The 17,500-nt window shown below is 46.0% G+C and overlaps 1 protein-coding gene across 5 annotated transcripts in view; it reads right to left on the bottom strand.

Annotated features, from left to right (window-relative positions):
• The window catches only part of Ddr (discoidin domain-containing receptor 2), a 642,292-nt gene that overhangs the window by 224,334 nt on the left and 400,458 nt on the right, over positions 1-17,500 (bottom strand). For all 5 annotated transcript variants that reach the window (XM_069314116.1, XM_069314113.1, XM_069314117.1 and 2 more), the window contains exon 2: positions 4,072-5,379. In XM_069314116.1, the coding sequence (XP_069170217.1) occupies positions 4,072-4,309 (238 nt within the window). In that variant the 5' untranslated portion in view covers positions 4,310-5,379. The remainder of the gene's footprint in view (positions 1-4,071; positions 5,380-17,500) is intronic.

The raw sequence follows: 17,500 nt of genomic DNA, 5'->3' as shown, positions 1-17,500 counted from the left end.
GGGTTCGAGTCACTTCTGGGGTGTGAGTTTTCAGTTGCATATTGTCCTGGGGACCATTCAGGCTTGTTCGCATTTGTGTTCCTCACGTGTGCCCCAAAGAATGAGGTGATTTGGTAAAATGCTATGCCCAAGATTACTATCCGAGTGCCGGCGGTGGGGTGGTTCAAATAGCCTCGGCTATCACCTCATTATGTCCGGTCGTGATGGTCAAGTGGATTAAGGCGTCTTGTACATACCAGTTGCGTGGCTCCTGGGAGTATGGGTTCGAGTCACTTCTGGGGTGTGAGTTTTCAGTTGCATATTGTCCTGGGGACCATTCAGGCTTGTTCGCATATATATATATATATATATATATATATATATATATATATATATATATATATATATATATATATATATATATATAAATCTTGGGGCATTTCTCCGAGATGACGACCGTTGCCAGACCGGAACTCATCATTCTAGAGTTTGATGGGAGAGCTGTAAAATGTTTATATATCTACTGGGAGGCTGAGAGAGGCTGGGAGATGAAGAGGGATGCTGGGAGAGGTAGAGAGATGAAGAGGGATGCTGGGAGAGGTAGAGAGATGAAGAGGGATGCTGGGAGAGGTAGAGATATGAAGAGGGATGCTGGGAGAGGTAGAGAGATGAAGAGGGATGCTGGGAGAGGTAGAGAGATGAAGAGGGATGCTGGGAGATTTAGAGCAGGAATACTTGATGACGTCGAACATGTAGGAATGATAATTAGATGTAGCCAAGAGAATGTGAGGAGTGAGAGAGGGGGAGAAGGTAGGGGGAATGGGCAGGAAGAACAGCAAAGACGACAACTACAAACACAGCAACGACAAGGACAGCAACGACAAGGACAGCAAAGACAAGCACCACGCCAAGAAGAACATCAAAAGGCGACACACATCCCCCTCATGAACACCAGCAAGAACATTAAAAACGTCCAGCCCTATCACAAGAGCAACCATCACAGCCTGAACGACCACGTGCCAACACCCACAACAGTGTGAATCACAGCCCCCCACCACTATAACACCTCACAAACCAAGGTCCTCAGCACCCCGTGGAATAAAAGAAGAGGAAGAATATGCTGACCTCTCCCCGCACCGCCCTCACCTCTCTCTCTCTCTCTCTCTCTCTCCCTCTCTCTCCCTCACAGATATCCCCGTGTCCATACTAACTTCCCAGGGACTTGATCCCATCCAATGCCCTCCGGCCGCTATGATTGGCGTTCTGAACGGACCCTCTCGACAGGTCTCTCCTAGGGAACGCAGGAGCTGCCAAGAAGGTCGGAGAGGAAGCAAGGGAGTCGAAGACGGTCGACGATAGGCTGAATGGGGGGACAGGAATGGACGAGGAGGGGCCGAGGGGGCTACAGGAGAGTAGGGTCAACACAGGGCCAAGAGAGGAGCCGAGGATGGTCGACACAGGGCCAAGAGAGGGGCCGAAGAGGGTCGATACAGGGCCAAGAGAGAGGCCGAAGAGGGTCGACACAGGGCCAAGAGAGGGGCCGAAGAGGGTCGACACAGGGCCAAGAGAGAGGTCGAAGAGGGTCGACACAGGGCCAAGAGAGAGGCCGAGGATAGTCGACACATGGCCAAGAGAGAGGTCGAAGAGGGTCGACACAGGGCCAAGAGAGAGGTCGAAGAGGGTCGACACAGGGCCAAGAGAGGGGCCGAGGAGGGTCGACACAGGGCCAAGAGAAGGGCCAAGGAGAGTCGACAAAGGGCCGAGGCGGGAGCCGAAGAGGATCGACACAGGGCCTGGGAGGAAGCAGTTGGGCCAGTGGGTGTGGGGAGGAAGTAGAAAGTTAAGAGAGAAAAGAATAAGGAGGGGGAGACAAGTAGATAAAGGAAGGGAGTATAGCACAAGGGAAGGAATACGAGGGAAAGAGATGAGGAAATGGGAAACGTTAAAAGTAAAAAATGGAACTAAAAGGTGGAAAATAGAGACAGATTAATAACGAAGGTGAAGCAAATTGGGAAAACAAGAGAGAGAGAGAGAGAGAGAGAGAGAGAGAGAGAGAGAGAGAGAGAGAGAGAGAGAGAGAGAGAGAGAGAGAGAGAGAGAGAGGAGGGAGAGAGAGAGAGAGGAGGGAGAGAGAGAGAGAGAGAGAGAGAGAGAGAAAGAGACAGAGACTAACCAGGAAATAGAAACAAAACAAAAGGATGAACAACATCAACACCCAAAAGCCATCAACAATGGTGCCAGAAAGAGTCTAAACGTTTGTTTGAAGACGCAAAACGTTCCACGTTTTCTCGTCAAATAAACCTCATTTCGTACACGAGTTTGTCCAGCGTCGCGGCGCGTCTGTGTGGCACTATTTTCCAGCCAGATCTTAACCTGAGGAACACAACAAATAACCCAACAACAACACACCATTAAGTATTCAACTCTCTTGGATGTACCGGAAGTTGTTAAGGCCATTGAGCACTTCAAAGGGGAGGGGGGGGGGGGGGGGGGTCATCAGTGACACGACCAGTCTGGTCGTGTGGCGAGTTACCAACCACGCGACCAGCGATCATCCATCAACCACCATATCCACCAGGCTTTAAACACTCACCAGCGACGATTCAGACGGCCTGTGCAACACCCTTCAACAAGCGTCACTATGTGCGTCACTATGTGCGTCACTGTGCGTCACTATGTGCGTCACTGTGCGTCACTGCGTGCGTCACTGTATACGTCACTGTGCGTCACTGGTAAGCGGGACCATACGGTTCATACTGACCCGCTGTAAGCAGGTAGTTTATGCTGTGACGTGGTGCTCCTCACACAGGGTATAATCAATTGGAAAATACCACTATTGGGTGATTGAAATTCCCGGAATCTGAATTTCGTTGATTGCCTTGGCTTTCACTCTGATTTATCTGTTGTTCCTTTAGCTGTGTTTGGCAGTGTTGTGTGTGTGTGTACTCATCTAGTTGTGCTTGCGGGGGTTAAGCTCTGGCTCTTTGGACCCGCCTCTCGACTTGTAATCAACTGGTGTACAGGTTCCTAGGCCTACTGGGCTCTTATCAAATATACATTTGAACCTGTGTATGGAGTCTGTCTGCACCACATCACTGCCTAATGCATTCCATTTGTTAACTACTCTGACAAATTCTTTCTAAAAAAAAAGCTCAGGAATAGCTCCTGAGCTCAATAAGCTCAGGAACCTGTACAACAGTTGATTGACAGTTGAGAGGTGGAACCAAAGAGCCGAAGCTCAACCCCTGCAGGAGGATGATGGTTCTAGAGTGCTTCGTAAAAAGAATATTTTATTTTCCCACAAGGTAAGATGGTCAGCAGGAAATAAAAGGTGGCAGATGATAAATTGTGTTCTTATAGATGTGACAGTGGGATAGGTAATAGGAAATGTTATTCACGTCACCAACTTTCAGTGACACATAATTCTAATTAGAGAGTAAAGCTTCACCTTTTCTGTCAAACATTCAAATTACAAATCAAGGAAAAAATGGCAGACACGATCGATTTCTTCAAAGACTATACTGAGAATCTGCAGCAAGATGGCGAGTCTGTAAATGAAGTAAAATACATGGATTCCAAAAACTAGTTTCCACTAGTGTCCAGACGAACAACGTCAAGGTGACTAGCCAGTCATTACCAGGAGAGGACTCGTCTCCGTCGTGTATTGGGGCGACATTTGGCGCCATGTTGATAGCATGTTGTCATTTGCTAAAGAACTCCTCACTACTCACAATGCCAGGCCGACTTAGGCCCGGGAGTCGGAGCTCTACTCCCACTGACCTCTTCTCCAAAGAGCTCAGAATGACATCAACCCAAGACAGGAACAGTTCTGATGACCAAACCACACACCAGAAGAGGCGACGACGTCATTTCGGTCCATCCTGGACCAATATCAAGTCGATTAATGGTCCAGGACGGACCGAATCGTCGTCGTCTCATCTTCTGGTGTGTAATTCGGTCATCATATCCTCAGCCACGTTATTGTGACTCATCATCTACACAGGAACAGTTCTGCTTGTCGCAACTGACAAATGGATAATATGTACACACACGCTTCTCACTTTCTACTCACAACATTGGACAGGTACTTACCTAAGTCGAAGGCGCTGGCGGAGGAGAGGAACCCGACGAGGAAGAATAGGCTGGGGAGGAGAGTGGGCACCCTCCACCACGCCCACCGGAGGTACCCACTCACGCTTCTCTGAGTGCCTCGCTCCAGGCACTCTATCCTGACACTTCCAGAGAGTCCTTCGGCAGTGGTATGTGCGCCGAAGGAATCCCTGTGCGCGCCATTGGTAGCGGAGATCATGGCGACACGCTTCCTTCTCATTACACCAAGTTCCTGGGCTGGCCGAGGCTCTTGTCTGCTCTCATCACTCTCTTTTTTTTCCCCCTGGGGTTAAGTTGTTTTCTCCGGGGGGTAATTGGTCTTTTCGGGGGGTTAAATTGACGAAGGGGGCACGCAGGGAGTCTGAAGAAGCCGTTGTCAAGGTAGAGTAAGGTCCAAGGACGGTCTCTCAGGACTCTCAGTCGATCTCTTGGAGTCCCTCTTCAGACTCCCGAAGATCCCCAGGTGATCCTCGAGCTCTTGAAGGTTTTTAGACTTTTGGCAGAAATTGGTCTTGTAGTTCTTGGCCGGCTTCCTGAAGCTCTTGAGCGGACTCCTGGAGGTTTTGGCCAGCCTTCCGAAGCTCTTGAGCGGGCTTCTGGAACTCTTGTTGTAAGGGCTCCTGAAGCTCTTGAGCAAGCTTCTGAAGCTTTTGGCCAGCCTCCTGAAGCTCTTTGAGCGGGCTCCTGGAGTTGTTGGCCGTCGTGCTGTGAAGCTGTCAGCCGTCGTGCAGCACCATGCTGCCTGCTTCAGGTGTTCTCCCGGTGGACGACGGCCATCTTGGATCACCAGAGCCACACCTCACCGCCCCAGCCACCACCTCCCTGAGATCATGACCTCCCAGAGTCTGCAGGTGCCCCGCTTGTCTGCTGGTGCTCTTGTGTCTGCTGCTGTGGCTCCTGACGCCCCCGATACTGGTCCTCGAGGCTCCTCCTTTTGCCTCCTGTTGTCAGCTTACTGGACGCGTTTCGTTAGCGGATCCACTGCCTCGTCTTCTGCTGTCTGCAGTCTCTTCCGTCACTCGAGTACTTGTGCTGCTAACTGCTGGTACATCTGCTGATGTTCTTTTGTCTTCTGCCGTTACTTTGAGCTTGTTCCGTGTGTTCCTGATGCTTGTTTAGAGTTCCATGCGCGCCTCTTTGGTCGGGTTCCCAGTATTTGAATATGATTAGAATTCTCAATGGGTCTTGTTTACCAACACACAACTTCTGCAGCGTGTTCTACACTTTCTTACAACCTCTACTGCTGCGTGTCTTGCGCAAGGCGCCTTGCTGACCTCCTATCAACAGCACCTGAAAAGAAAAAATAATAATTATAAACCCAACAAAAAAAATAAACATATGGCCGTGAAAGTTCATCATCAATATACATGTGATTCATCTTTATATATATTTTTTATATGACTGTAATTATGTTATATACGAGTACACTGCTTCGCTATAGCCACTAAAGACATGACTCTCTGAGTGGACACCAGCAGAGATGTGAAAACACATCACACATATGTGTTACACATGTAATATTCATATACACATGAATACACATATTCATACACACATGTGTATATGACACATATACAATACTGGGTTTCTTAACTGGTGTTCGCAGAGACATTTTTGTACTCACAGTAAAAAAAACTAAAGCTGGAGATAAGCTTGAGAGAATAAAGAGAAGATCGACGAAGATAATAACCATCGTTAAGAAATAAATCTTACGAAAAAGACAAAGATTCAAACTGATTCTCCTTCAAGAAGCGTTGACACTCCGGAGAACTAATTGAAACCTTTTATATATATATGAAAAAATGTGGATGTGCTGATCCGTGAAGAACTCCTTGAGATGCAGTCTTGACAACGAGATATAATGACCAAAAAACTACGGGAAGAAAATACAGAATAAACGCAGGAGAGAGAAACTCTCCTTGCCAACAGACTCGTTAGTCAGTGGTATACATTGCCAACTGATGCCGTTGGTGTAAATCTTTTGAAGCTAGTTACACGATTGTTAATGTTACATACACAACACATGTACACACACACACACACACATATATATATATATATATATATATATATATATATATATATATATATATATATATATATATATATATATATATATATATATATACACACAATCATTTACACAAATACATATACGGATCAGTAATCTCGTTATATCACTAGTGATTCAACAAGAGGCTCACAACAGTCACTGTACAAGGCACTGTACATCTATGGTGAGTCACACAGTTACTAGTCTTGCTCCATACCCACCCAACTGGGCGGCAGCTTTACAGTCATGTACAGCATTACCTACAGTAAGCACATTTGGAATACTTTTCTAAGATTCCTGGCAGTATATCATTATGAATGAAGCACTTACACATTTATTGGATTCCATTGATAGTGTTATCTCTGAATTCCTCGATTTGTTCACATTCCATTATTTAATGGACGCAAAGTATGCGAATAGTTCTGCTGATAGAATTTACATTTAGTCAGTTCTACATCAGCAGTTTTTTATTCCGCCTTTCCTGTTAAACTTGCCGTTTCCGAGCATGTTGAGGTGGTGTCTGTCTGTGCTGTCGCTTTCCTGTCGACAGCAAAATGTTGAGAAGAGGGAGGGGGAGGAGAGCCTTTTGTTGGAGAGTAGGAAAAGAGCCTTCCTCTTTGTTTTCTAGATATCTATCAAGTGTGTGTAGCAGATTAGTTTCTTCCTTTACCAGCAGATAACAAAGTTATCAACCTCAGTTGTGTGGTTTATGTTCTATATCTATTACCCCCTGCTCTCTCTCTCTCTCTCTCTCTCTCTCTCTCTCTCTCTCTCTCTCTCTCTCTCTCTCTCTCTGTCTCTCTCTCTCTCTCTGTCTCTCTCTCTCTCTCTCTCTCTCTCTGTCTCTCTCTCTCTCTCTCTCTCTCTCTCTCTCTCTCTCTCTCTCTCTCTCTCTCTCTCTCTCTCTCTCTCTCCTCTCTCTCTCTCTCTCTCTTCCCCCATTAAAAAATTGTCAAAGATTATCGGCGTGGATGCCTCAAGTGTTCATTAATTATGCCATAAAAGTTTGTTCAACTCCATGTGATGCATGATTAACCCTGTCCAGTTTGGGATTAATAATGATCACTCACAATACTCATTAAACCTGCCTGGCTTGGATTAAAAACACTGATTTCCATTTACACTAGATTGTTCACAAAGCTTGATCAAGAGTGATCACAAATCACTCTGGATTACTCGTACAGTCTACTCCTCTAGTGTAAAATTTGTTACGAGAGAGAAAGCTAAAGGGAGCCGGTCGGCCGAGCGGACAGCACGCTGGACTTGTGATCCTGTGGTCCTGGGTTCGATCCCAGGCGCCGGCGAGAAACAATGGGCAGAGTTTCTTTCACCCTATGCCCCTGTTACCTAGCAGTAAAATAGGTACCTGGGTGTTAGTCAGCTGTCACGGGCTGCTTCCTGGGGGTGGAGGCCTGGTCGAGGACCGGGCCGCGGGGACACTAAAGCCCCGAAATCATCTCAAGATAACCTTATAGAGCTGAGGGGAGGGAGTGAGGGAAGAGGAGAGAGGGAGGTCTAAGGAGAGGGAGGCTTAAGAAAGAGGGAGAGATAAGAGAATAAACATGATAAGAAGGTTAAGAGCGCATGAAGTACAGTAAGGAGGGAAGATTGATTGATGGAGATTAAACCATCCAAAAGGTGGCACGGGCATGAATAGCCCGTTAGTGGTGGCCCTTTTGAGCCATTACCAGTTTCAAGAGCTGATACTGGAGATCTGTGGAGGTGTGGCTGCAAACCGGAGGAAGGGCGGAGTAAGGGAGCGACAGACACACATCAAGGAGCATATATGTCCCCTCCCCGCAATGTTTACTTCCTCTCACACCTGGGAGAGGGCGGTGAGAGGTCGCCCAACTCTCCACCAATACTAACCAGGTCCGCTACCTACTTAGGCCCGAAGTTGGGATAATATTGGTACATAAAACCAATGAGGGCTACTACGGGCTCACCATAGCCCGTGCTGCTTGGAACTTTGTGTTCCAGGTAGCGAATCTTTAACAACATGGCGACCTCATACTCATGGGACACGAGAAATAGTGAACCTCAGGGAGCCACAGCGTCTCCGCCAGTAAGACTCCAACGGCGTTTTTCATTGCTCTTGAACGTTAAATATTATGAACAAATCCACAAGGGCCGTGACGAGGGTTCGAACCTACGTCCGAGAGCATCCCAGACGTTGCCTTAATTGACTGAGCTACGACATGGTAAAAGAATTGCAACCGGGAAATCATCCTGATTTACCAACGGATCCTGCAGTCTCTCCGAGAGACAAATCGCTGGATCCGTTGGTAAATGAGGATGATTTCCCGGTTGCAATGCGGACCTTGGACCTTCCCGTGGCTCAACACCTGGGGACGTCGTGTTGATGGTAGCTGATGTTGATACACTTGGTGGCAACAACCATAACAATGCCAGTCTTATCCCTTGCTCTATTGCCCTTCTCTCCAAGAACAAATTTGTCTTCAAGAAATTTTCAACTTGTTCTTCAGAAAATAACTTCGCTAAACAGCTGGGCTGCTACGTGGAAATTCCTGATAACAAACTAGAACAAAACAACAGTAAAATGCCATAAAAATTACCCCATACATCTTAATGTTCAAATTAGAAAATTAAAAATATTGACTAATAGATAAATCTTTGAGATACTTCTCTAGCCATTAGATGGCTCTGGCCAATCCATTACCCATAACGAGCCTTAGTAATGGATAAACTTTGGGAAGCCATTAAAAATACGAGATTTTGAGAGGTAGAGCGGGACGCCATTCCCAGGACAGACTGCGACGTAAATTGGAGTAAATCAGGCAAGAAATTTACCGGACAAGGGAAGAGAGTTGGCGGCGTCCAAGGTGGCCTCAGAGTGGAGGGTTGGCGGTGGGTCCAAGGTGGCCTCAGAGCGGAGGGTTGGCGGCGTCCAAGGTGGCCTCAGAGCGGAGGGTTGGCGGCGTCCAAGGTGGCCTCAGAGCGGAGAGTTGGCGGTGGGTCCAAGGTGGACTCAGAGCGGAGGGTTGGTGGTGGGTCCAAGGTGGCCTCAGAGCGGAGGGTTGGCGGAGGGTCCAAGGTGGCCTCAGAGCGGAGGGTTGGCGGTGGGTCCAAGGTGACCTCAGAGCGGAGGGTCCAAGGTGGTCTCAGAGCGTAGGGCTGGCGGTGGGTCCAAGGTGGCTTCAGAGAGGAGGGTTGGCGGTGGGTCCAAGGTGGCCTCAGAGCGGAGGGTTGGCGGTGGGTCCAAGGTGGCCTCAGAGCGGTGGGCTGGCGGTGGGTCCAAGGTGGCCTCAGAGCGGAGGGTTGGCGGTGGGTCCAAGGTGGGCTCAGAGCGGAGGGTTGGCGGTGGGTCCAAGATGGCCTCAGAGCGGAGGGTTGGCGGTGGGTCCAAGGTGGCCTCAGAGAGAGTAAAAACCTCAGGGAATCCTTGTGTGTTCAGTAGAATTCCAGGTTGCAATCCTTATACCACGTCGTGGTCTAGTGGCTAGAGTATGTGTGTAGGAACACCTACCGCTGAGGGTCGAACCCTCATTACTTCTACGGATTTTCTCATTGATTCAGTCACGTTAGTGTGACTACTCTCTGAGCATGCTGGCTTTGCCTTTTTCTCCCGATAACTTTACCACAGAGTTAACCAGCGCGGAGGTCGAATCTGTATCGACGACGCAATCCTACAATACTCCCTCAGGTGTATCACAATCCTACAATACTCCATCAGGTGCATCACAATCCTACAATACTCCCTAATGTGCATCACAATCCTACAATACTCCCTCAGGTGTATCACAATCCTGTCCGGGAAGGTTACCTTTACCTTGAGGGGTACATTAACATAATTGTTATTTGAGTGTTAAAAGCAATGCAAATCAGCTTTTAACATCTGTAAGCTTAACCTGAAGTGTCTGTATACTGACTTTTTTTCATTGTATATATTCAACTCGTATATAACGACACCATCCGACACTCTACCCCTTAAACGTCCTATCGTTAAACAACTAGTTTAAGACACTTTATAGCGTAAAGCGAGATGAATATATTCTCTTATACAAGGGATATATATATATATATATATATATATATATATATATATATATATATATATATATATATATATATATATATATGCGAACAAGCCTGAATGGTCCCCAGGACATATGCAACATATATATATATATATATATATATATATATATATATATATATGGTAGTTGTGTTTACATGTATGAAAGAGTTAACGACCTTGAAGCTTCACAACCTAAGGATATTATTGATATAAGCAACCTCGTAGTGCTTCGGAGTTCGTAAACTCTTAAATAAGTGTAAACTATGCAGCCATGATTAGTAATAGATGTAGAGGCTTCGTAAGTGTACACTGTAAGTCCTTGCTAGTTTCTCCCACTCGTGTACACTACAATAAATTTATGTAGGTTGCTGTCAGCTGGTGTAGGCTACTGTCAGCTGGTGTAGGCTACTGTCAGCTGGTGTAGGCTACTGTCAGCTGGTGTAGGCTAGTGTCAGCTGGTGTAGGCTAGTGTCAGCTGGTGTAGGCTAGTGTCAGCTGGTGTAGGCTACTGTCAGCTGGTGTAGGCTAGTGTCAGCTGGTGTAGGCTAGTGTCAGCTGGTGTAGGCTAGTGTCAGCTGGTGTAGGCTAGTGTCAGCTGGTGTAGGCTAGTGTCAGCTGGTGTAGGCTAGTGTCAGCTGGTGTAGGCTAGTGTCAGCTGGTGTAGGCTAGTGTCAGCTGGTGTAGGCTAGTGTCAGCTGGTGTAGGCTAGTGTCAGCTGGTGTAGGCTAGTGTCAGCTGGTGTAGGCTAGTGTCAGCTGGTGTAGGCTACTGTCAGCTGGTGTAGGCTACTGTCAGCCTACAGTAATTAACAGTTGTATTAACATATGTGATTACAAGTAGTGTAGTTCCCTGGCGGAGAGTTAATTTCTTTGATTAACTTATGTTACTCTGACTATGGTGCTGAATACCGGACCGAATACACTTACTTTAACCATAATTGTATATATGAGTGAACGTGCATGTTATACCTATAATATATTACTGGTGTGTAGTTGAATGCGTGCCTCATTCCTCTCCAGTCATTACCCTTGTGCTCGAACGATGGTTGGGGCAGTTTAGGGGGACACCAAGCTATCCACGAGCGGATATAAGTGCATCACGCAACAGATATAAGGAAGGAACACTTTAAAAATATAAGCACAGCTGAAATGGCTGAAACTCTGCACCCGGGCTGAGGTTTACGGGAGCCGCTAAGACATATTCTATTCGCTGGATCGGGGGTGGACCTATTAAAACCGGACCCCAGGGTTTTATGGCCTGGGGTTCGAATCTCGCCGTGGCAGTGATGGGCAGGAAAGGTAGGTACAAGCTGGCATATCAGAAATAGCTGTATGTGCTGAGTTTCAAGGTTTGCCAGCATTGTGTAGTAAAGCCCACTGGGAATAGCCAAGTTCTGCTCTACATTTCTTATTTACCAAAGATAATACTTCAGTCCACCAGCTAATCTTTCTTATGTCCACTTGTCTTTATATATATATATATATATATATATATATATATATATATATATATATATATATATATATATATATATATATATATATATAGTGTTTGCAAGTTTCCAGATGTTTACAAGTGTTGTTTGTTATCGTCACTTGGAGATAACATGCCTCCACTCTCCCCTTCTCTCCCCTCACTCTCCCCTCCACTCTTCCCTTCTCTCCAATATTCTCTTTAAGTCTCTGTTTCATCTTCACTCCCTTATTCCTTTGTTAAATCTAACCATTTTCTCTTTTTATATCTCAATACCCAATCTCCATTTTCCCTTTGTCTCTCCTTCTCCTCTTCCTTATCTCTTGATCTTATCATCCTCCCCCGTTCCACAACTTACCTGTCCCTCTTTCTGTGCTCTTACACTATTCCACCTTCACTTCCATCCCTCAAAGTCACTTTTCCCGCATTCCTTCTCTCCCCTCTTTACCCTCTTCTTTCTCCTCCTCCTTATGCCTCCTCTTACTCCTCTTTCATCTCTCTCTGATCTTGCTTACTCCCACTTACTTAGAGAAATTGGATAGGTTGAGACTCCCTCTTTTGTATCGACTTATGCTTAGTGAGTCGCCCTGGCCAGTGTTATTAGACTGTGGGGGATATTGTTACTTAATGTTACTTAATGTTACTATAATGTTACTATAATGTTACTATAATGTTACGTTTTCAATCACAGGGAACGGGATGGGTATGGGGTGCATAATAAATGCCCCCATCAACTCTTTACTTTAGTTCCTCTTTAAAAAAATTTGGTGACTCCCCCTCACTTTCCCCCCCCCTCCTCACCCCCCCCTCCTCACCCCCCCCCTCACCTTCCCCCCCTCTCACCCTCCCCCCCTCTCACCTTCCCCCCCCCCTCACCTATCACCCTCTCACTGACAAAAGCAATTAAAGCTACGATACGATCGACCATAAATTGAGAGGCGAGCGACAGGTCATTCAAACCCCCGTGACGCTCCATTCATTACTCCACACCCCCCTGACTCCACACCTGACTCCACACCTGACTCCACACCCTCTAACTCCATACCTGACTCCACACCCCCTGACTCCACACCTGAATCCACATCCCCTGGATTCCACACCTGACTCCACACCCTCTGACTCCACCCCAAGCACACCTGCACTATCAAGCATGACACACACACATATATGCTAATATAACATAGATAACTCGCCTCACATAACAAAATGCCACATTCCCTTCCACAGTTATAACCCCCAATAATAATAATAATAATGGCAATATTCTTTACTGATGAGATTAACTTTATCAAACGAGTGTCTGTAGAAGAAAGTCGCCCTTCGGTGGCGTGTATATAGGGATGACAATAGGGGGACTGGGGGCCGGAATTTGCTTGGAGGGAATTAAATGGTGGTAGAGGCTTCCTAAGGTGGTGTACGGCTTCCAGGTAATCCTCCTCCGGCTCACCATTGTTAATAGTTGGGGTGTGGGGAGGGGGGGTTGAGAGGGGGTAGGGTGGGGGAGAATGAGGGGAAGGGGTGATGGGAAGGGGTTAATGTGTGGGGGGGAAGGGGTTGTATGAGTGTATTCACCTATTTATACTCCCCTATTTAGGCCTGCAGGGTGGATATCTAGCTCTTGGATCCCACTTTTCTAGCTGGGTATCGAATGGAATAACTCTCAATCTATTTCGCTATTATAACTGATTTTAAAGTTGTGAATTGACTTTGCCTCTACAACCTTGAACGTGCGTGTGCGTGTGTGTGTGTGTGTGTGTGTGTGTACACGCAAGCACCCCCCCCCCCCCACACACACACACTCAGCAGAGGGAACTAACCAAATAATTGTATATTCTGGAGGTGATGTTCGTATTTTGTTCACTTGGGTGAACAATTAGTTCAAGTGTAAGACGGAAGCTTAATTAAAAAGTTGACCAGTTCACCACAACTTTGTTTAGCAACGGCCGCCTAATTTATGGCTTGTAATTATTACTAATTTATGTATAATAATTATCATGTTAATCCTTGGCTCTCTTTCTCCACCACTCCCCCTCTCCCCCTCTCTCTCTCCGTCTCTCTCTCTCTCTCTCTCTCTCTCTCTCTCTCTCTCTCTCTCTCTCTCTCTCTCTCTCTCTCTCTCTCCCCCTCCCTCCTCTCTCTCTCTCTCTCTCTCTCTCTCTCTCTCTTACACTGCGTTATCTACGCATCTGTGTGCCTGACTTCACCAACATGTTTACCCTAGTACACCTTACACTTCACCCTGGTGAGGTAACTACTAATTATAGTTCAGAGAATGTTACAGCAGCGTAACTGAGCGTAACTGCAGGCCACACAGGAGAGAGCTCTGTCTTGGACCCTTATGTCACACAAGGAGCTGGGATATGAGAAGAAGCTGGGATATGAGGACAAGAAGCTGGGATATAAGGACAAGGAGCCGGGATATGAGACGGTATAGAGCGACGGTCTCCCTTCATACAGGTCGGCGTTCAATCCCCCGACCGTCCGAATGATTGGGCACCATCCCATCCCCCCCCCCACTGTCCCATCCCAAATCCTTACATCCTGACCCCTTCCCAGTGCTAGATAGTCCTTATGCCTTTGCGTTTCCCCCCTAATAGCACCCTTCCCCCTCTGGATTGGCGCTTTCCCCTGATAGCTGAGTCAAAACAGTCGCTTTTGTTACGTTTACGCTCATGTTGCTCATGGTGGCGCGTGGCAACACTTTCCACACTTGCATAAGTGTTGCAACCAGCTCATAAATGCAACTTTTCCTTATAGGTTATCTTGAGGTTATCTTGAGATGATTTCGAGGCTTTAGTGTCCCCGCGGCCCGGTCCTCGACCAGGCCTCCACCCCCAGGAAGCAGCCCGTGACAGCTGACTAACACCCAGGTACCTATTTACTGCTAGGTAACAGTGGCATAGGGTGAAAGAAACTTTGCCCATTGTTTCTCGCCGGCACCTGGGATCGAACCCAGGACCACAGGATCACTAGTCCAGTGTGCTGTCCGCTCGGCCGACCTATTCCCTATAAAACATTGATATGTTTTAAATAGGAATTTAAACCTTAAAATGTTAAATTGAAATATAATTTACATTAAAAAACTGCAGCACTGATTTATACATTCACACCTGCGTTAATACCTGAAGATAAATAATGTAAAGATAATAGATTATTCACACAGGCTGTCACCAGATAGATATTAACTCTGGATTTTAGAATATAAATAAAAATAACTCCACAATTTAAAATCCTGTGGAAATCGCATTTCCCTCTCGGGTTTATTCCACTACTTTATTAAACGTCTGGGAATCAAAACTCTAACATATATATATATATATATATATATATATATATATATATATATATATATATATATATATATATATATATATATATATATATATATATATATATAAAAGCGCAGGTGTGTATGCGTTGAGCTTCAGTTCCTGGGCCCCGCCTCCTAACTATTCAACAGCTCAAGTGTCTGGTACTGCAACAGTACTTTTTAATGTCCTTATGGGACACTCGGGAGCTTAGCTTATATGGGATATAAGGACAACATGCTGGGATATCAGGACAAGGAGTTGAGATATGAGGACAAGAAGCTGGGATATCAGGACAAGGAGTTGAGATATGAGGACAAGAAGCTGGGATATCAGGACAAGGAGTTGAGATATGAGGACAAGAAGCTGGGATATCAGGACAAGGAGTTGAGATATGAGGACAAGAAGCTGGGATATCAGGACAAGGAGTTGAGATATGAGGACAACATGTTGGGATATGAGGACAAGAAGCTGGGATATCAGGACAAGGAGTTGAGATATGAGGACAACATGTTGGGATATGAGGACAAGAAGCTGGGATATCAGGACAAGGAGTTGAGATATGAGGACAACATGTTGGGATATGAGGACAAGAAGCTGGGATATCAGGACAAGGAGTTGAGATATGAGGACAACATGTTGGGATATGAGGACAAGAAGCTGGGATATCAGGACAAGGAGTTGAGATATGAGGACAACATGTTGGGATATGAGGACAAGAAGCTGGGATATCAGGACAAGGAGTTGAGATATGAGGACAACATGTTGGGATATGAGGACAAGAAGCTGGGATATCAGGACAAGGAGTTGAGATATGAGGACAACAAGCTGGGATATCAGGACAAGGAGTTGAGATATGAGGACAAGAAGCTGGGATATCAGGACAAGAAGCTGGGATATCAGGACAAGGAGTTGAGATATGAGGACAAGAAGCTGGGATATAAGGACAAGAAGCTGGGATATAAGGACAAGAAGCTGGGATATAAGGACAAGAAGCTGGGATATAAGGACAAGAAGCTGGGATATGAGGACAAGAAGCTGGGATATAAGGACAAGAAGCTGGGATATAAGGACAAGAAGCTGGGATATGAGGACAAGAAGCTGGGATATAAGGACAAGAAGCTGGGATATAAGGACAAGAAGCTGGGATATGAAGACAAGAAGCTGGGATATAAGGACAAGAAGCTGGGATATAAGGACAAGAAGCTGGGATATAAGGACAAGAAGCTGGGATATCAGGACAAGGAGTTGAGATATGAGGACAAGAAGCTGGGATATAAGGACAAGAAGCTGGGATATAAGGACAAGAAGCTGGGATATAAGGACAAGAAGCTGGGATATAAGGACAAGAAGCTGGGATATGAAGACAAGAAGCTGGGATATGAGGACAAGAAGCTGGGATATAAGGACAAGAAGCTGGGATATAAGGACAAGAAGCTGGGATATGAAGACAAGAAGCTGGGATATGAGGACAAGAAGCTGGGATATGAGGACAAAGAGCTGGGATATAAGGACAAGGAGCTGGGATATGAGAACACGTACACACACACACAAAGAAACAGACAACGACCTCTGTGAGAGTAAGTGTAACAATAATTGGTCTCCTGTCTCTCTAACCACCCATGTACATATATATATATATATATATATATATATATATATATATATATATATATATATATATATATATATATATATATATATATACATCGCTGTATTTACATGTGTTCCGTTTTAATTACGGACTTGAGAATTAGATTCGTGGTTCGTAAAATTCTTTTATTGAGGTTGAGAATATTTTTGGATTTACATTCAAATATTAACTGCTGCTATTTTACCAAGTCACATTTTTCTCGGATCAGTTATATAAATGTTGTTTTACTGCTAACAATCAATTAGATGATTTTTGTTACGTCAAGCGGTTGTTTCAGGTGGGATATGTTTAAAATATGTTGCAGGGGGGGGGGGGACGTGGGGGGGGGGGGGGGGACGTGGGGGGGGGGGGATGCGGCCCTTACCTACTCCCCCTCCACAACACCCACACTAACCCCCCTCCCCTTCCTCTTTCCCCAAATATCGTCCCTCTCCTCCCCTGAACCCCCTTAATCCTACTTCAATTCCCCACACCCCTGATACACTCCCTTTAACCCTCTTCCTTCCCCAAAGATCTCCCCCTTCATGGGCTTAACCCCCCCCTCTCCCTCCCCCCTAAATCATCCCATCCCCCCCCCCCTAACAGCACCCCCCCCCCCCCAAACACCATCATTCCACTCCATAATGAAAACATCTCGCGATCTGTAATATATTATCGACAGGTTTGCCAGTTTTCAACTTTCAACCTCCTGTAAAAATTGTATATAAAACTGATTTACAATTATTAATATCATTATTGTTATTATTAATTGATCATCATGGAGCCGGTCGGCCGAGCGGACAGCACGCTGGACTTGTGATCCTGTGGTCCTGGGTTCGATCCCAGGCGCCGGCGAGAAACAATGGGCAGAGTTTCTTTCACCCTATGTCCCTGTTACCTAGCAG

This window comes from Procambarus clarkii, chromosome 78 (genome assembly GCF_040958095.1).
Source record: "Procambarus clarkii isolate CNS0578487 chromosome 78, FALCON_Pclarkii_2.0, whole genome shotgun sequence".
NCBI classification, from domain to species: Eukaryota; Metazoa; Arthropoda; class Malacostraca; order Decapoda; family Cambaridae; genus Procambarus; species Procambarus clarkii.
This window is presented reverse-complemented; position numbering and strand designations above follow the sequence as displayed.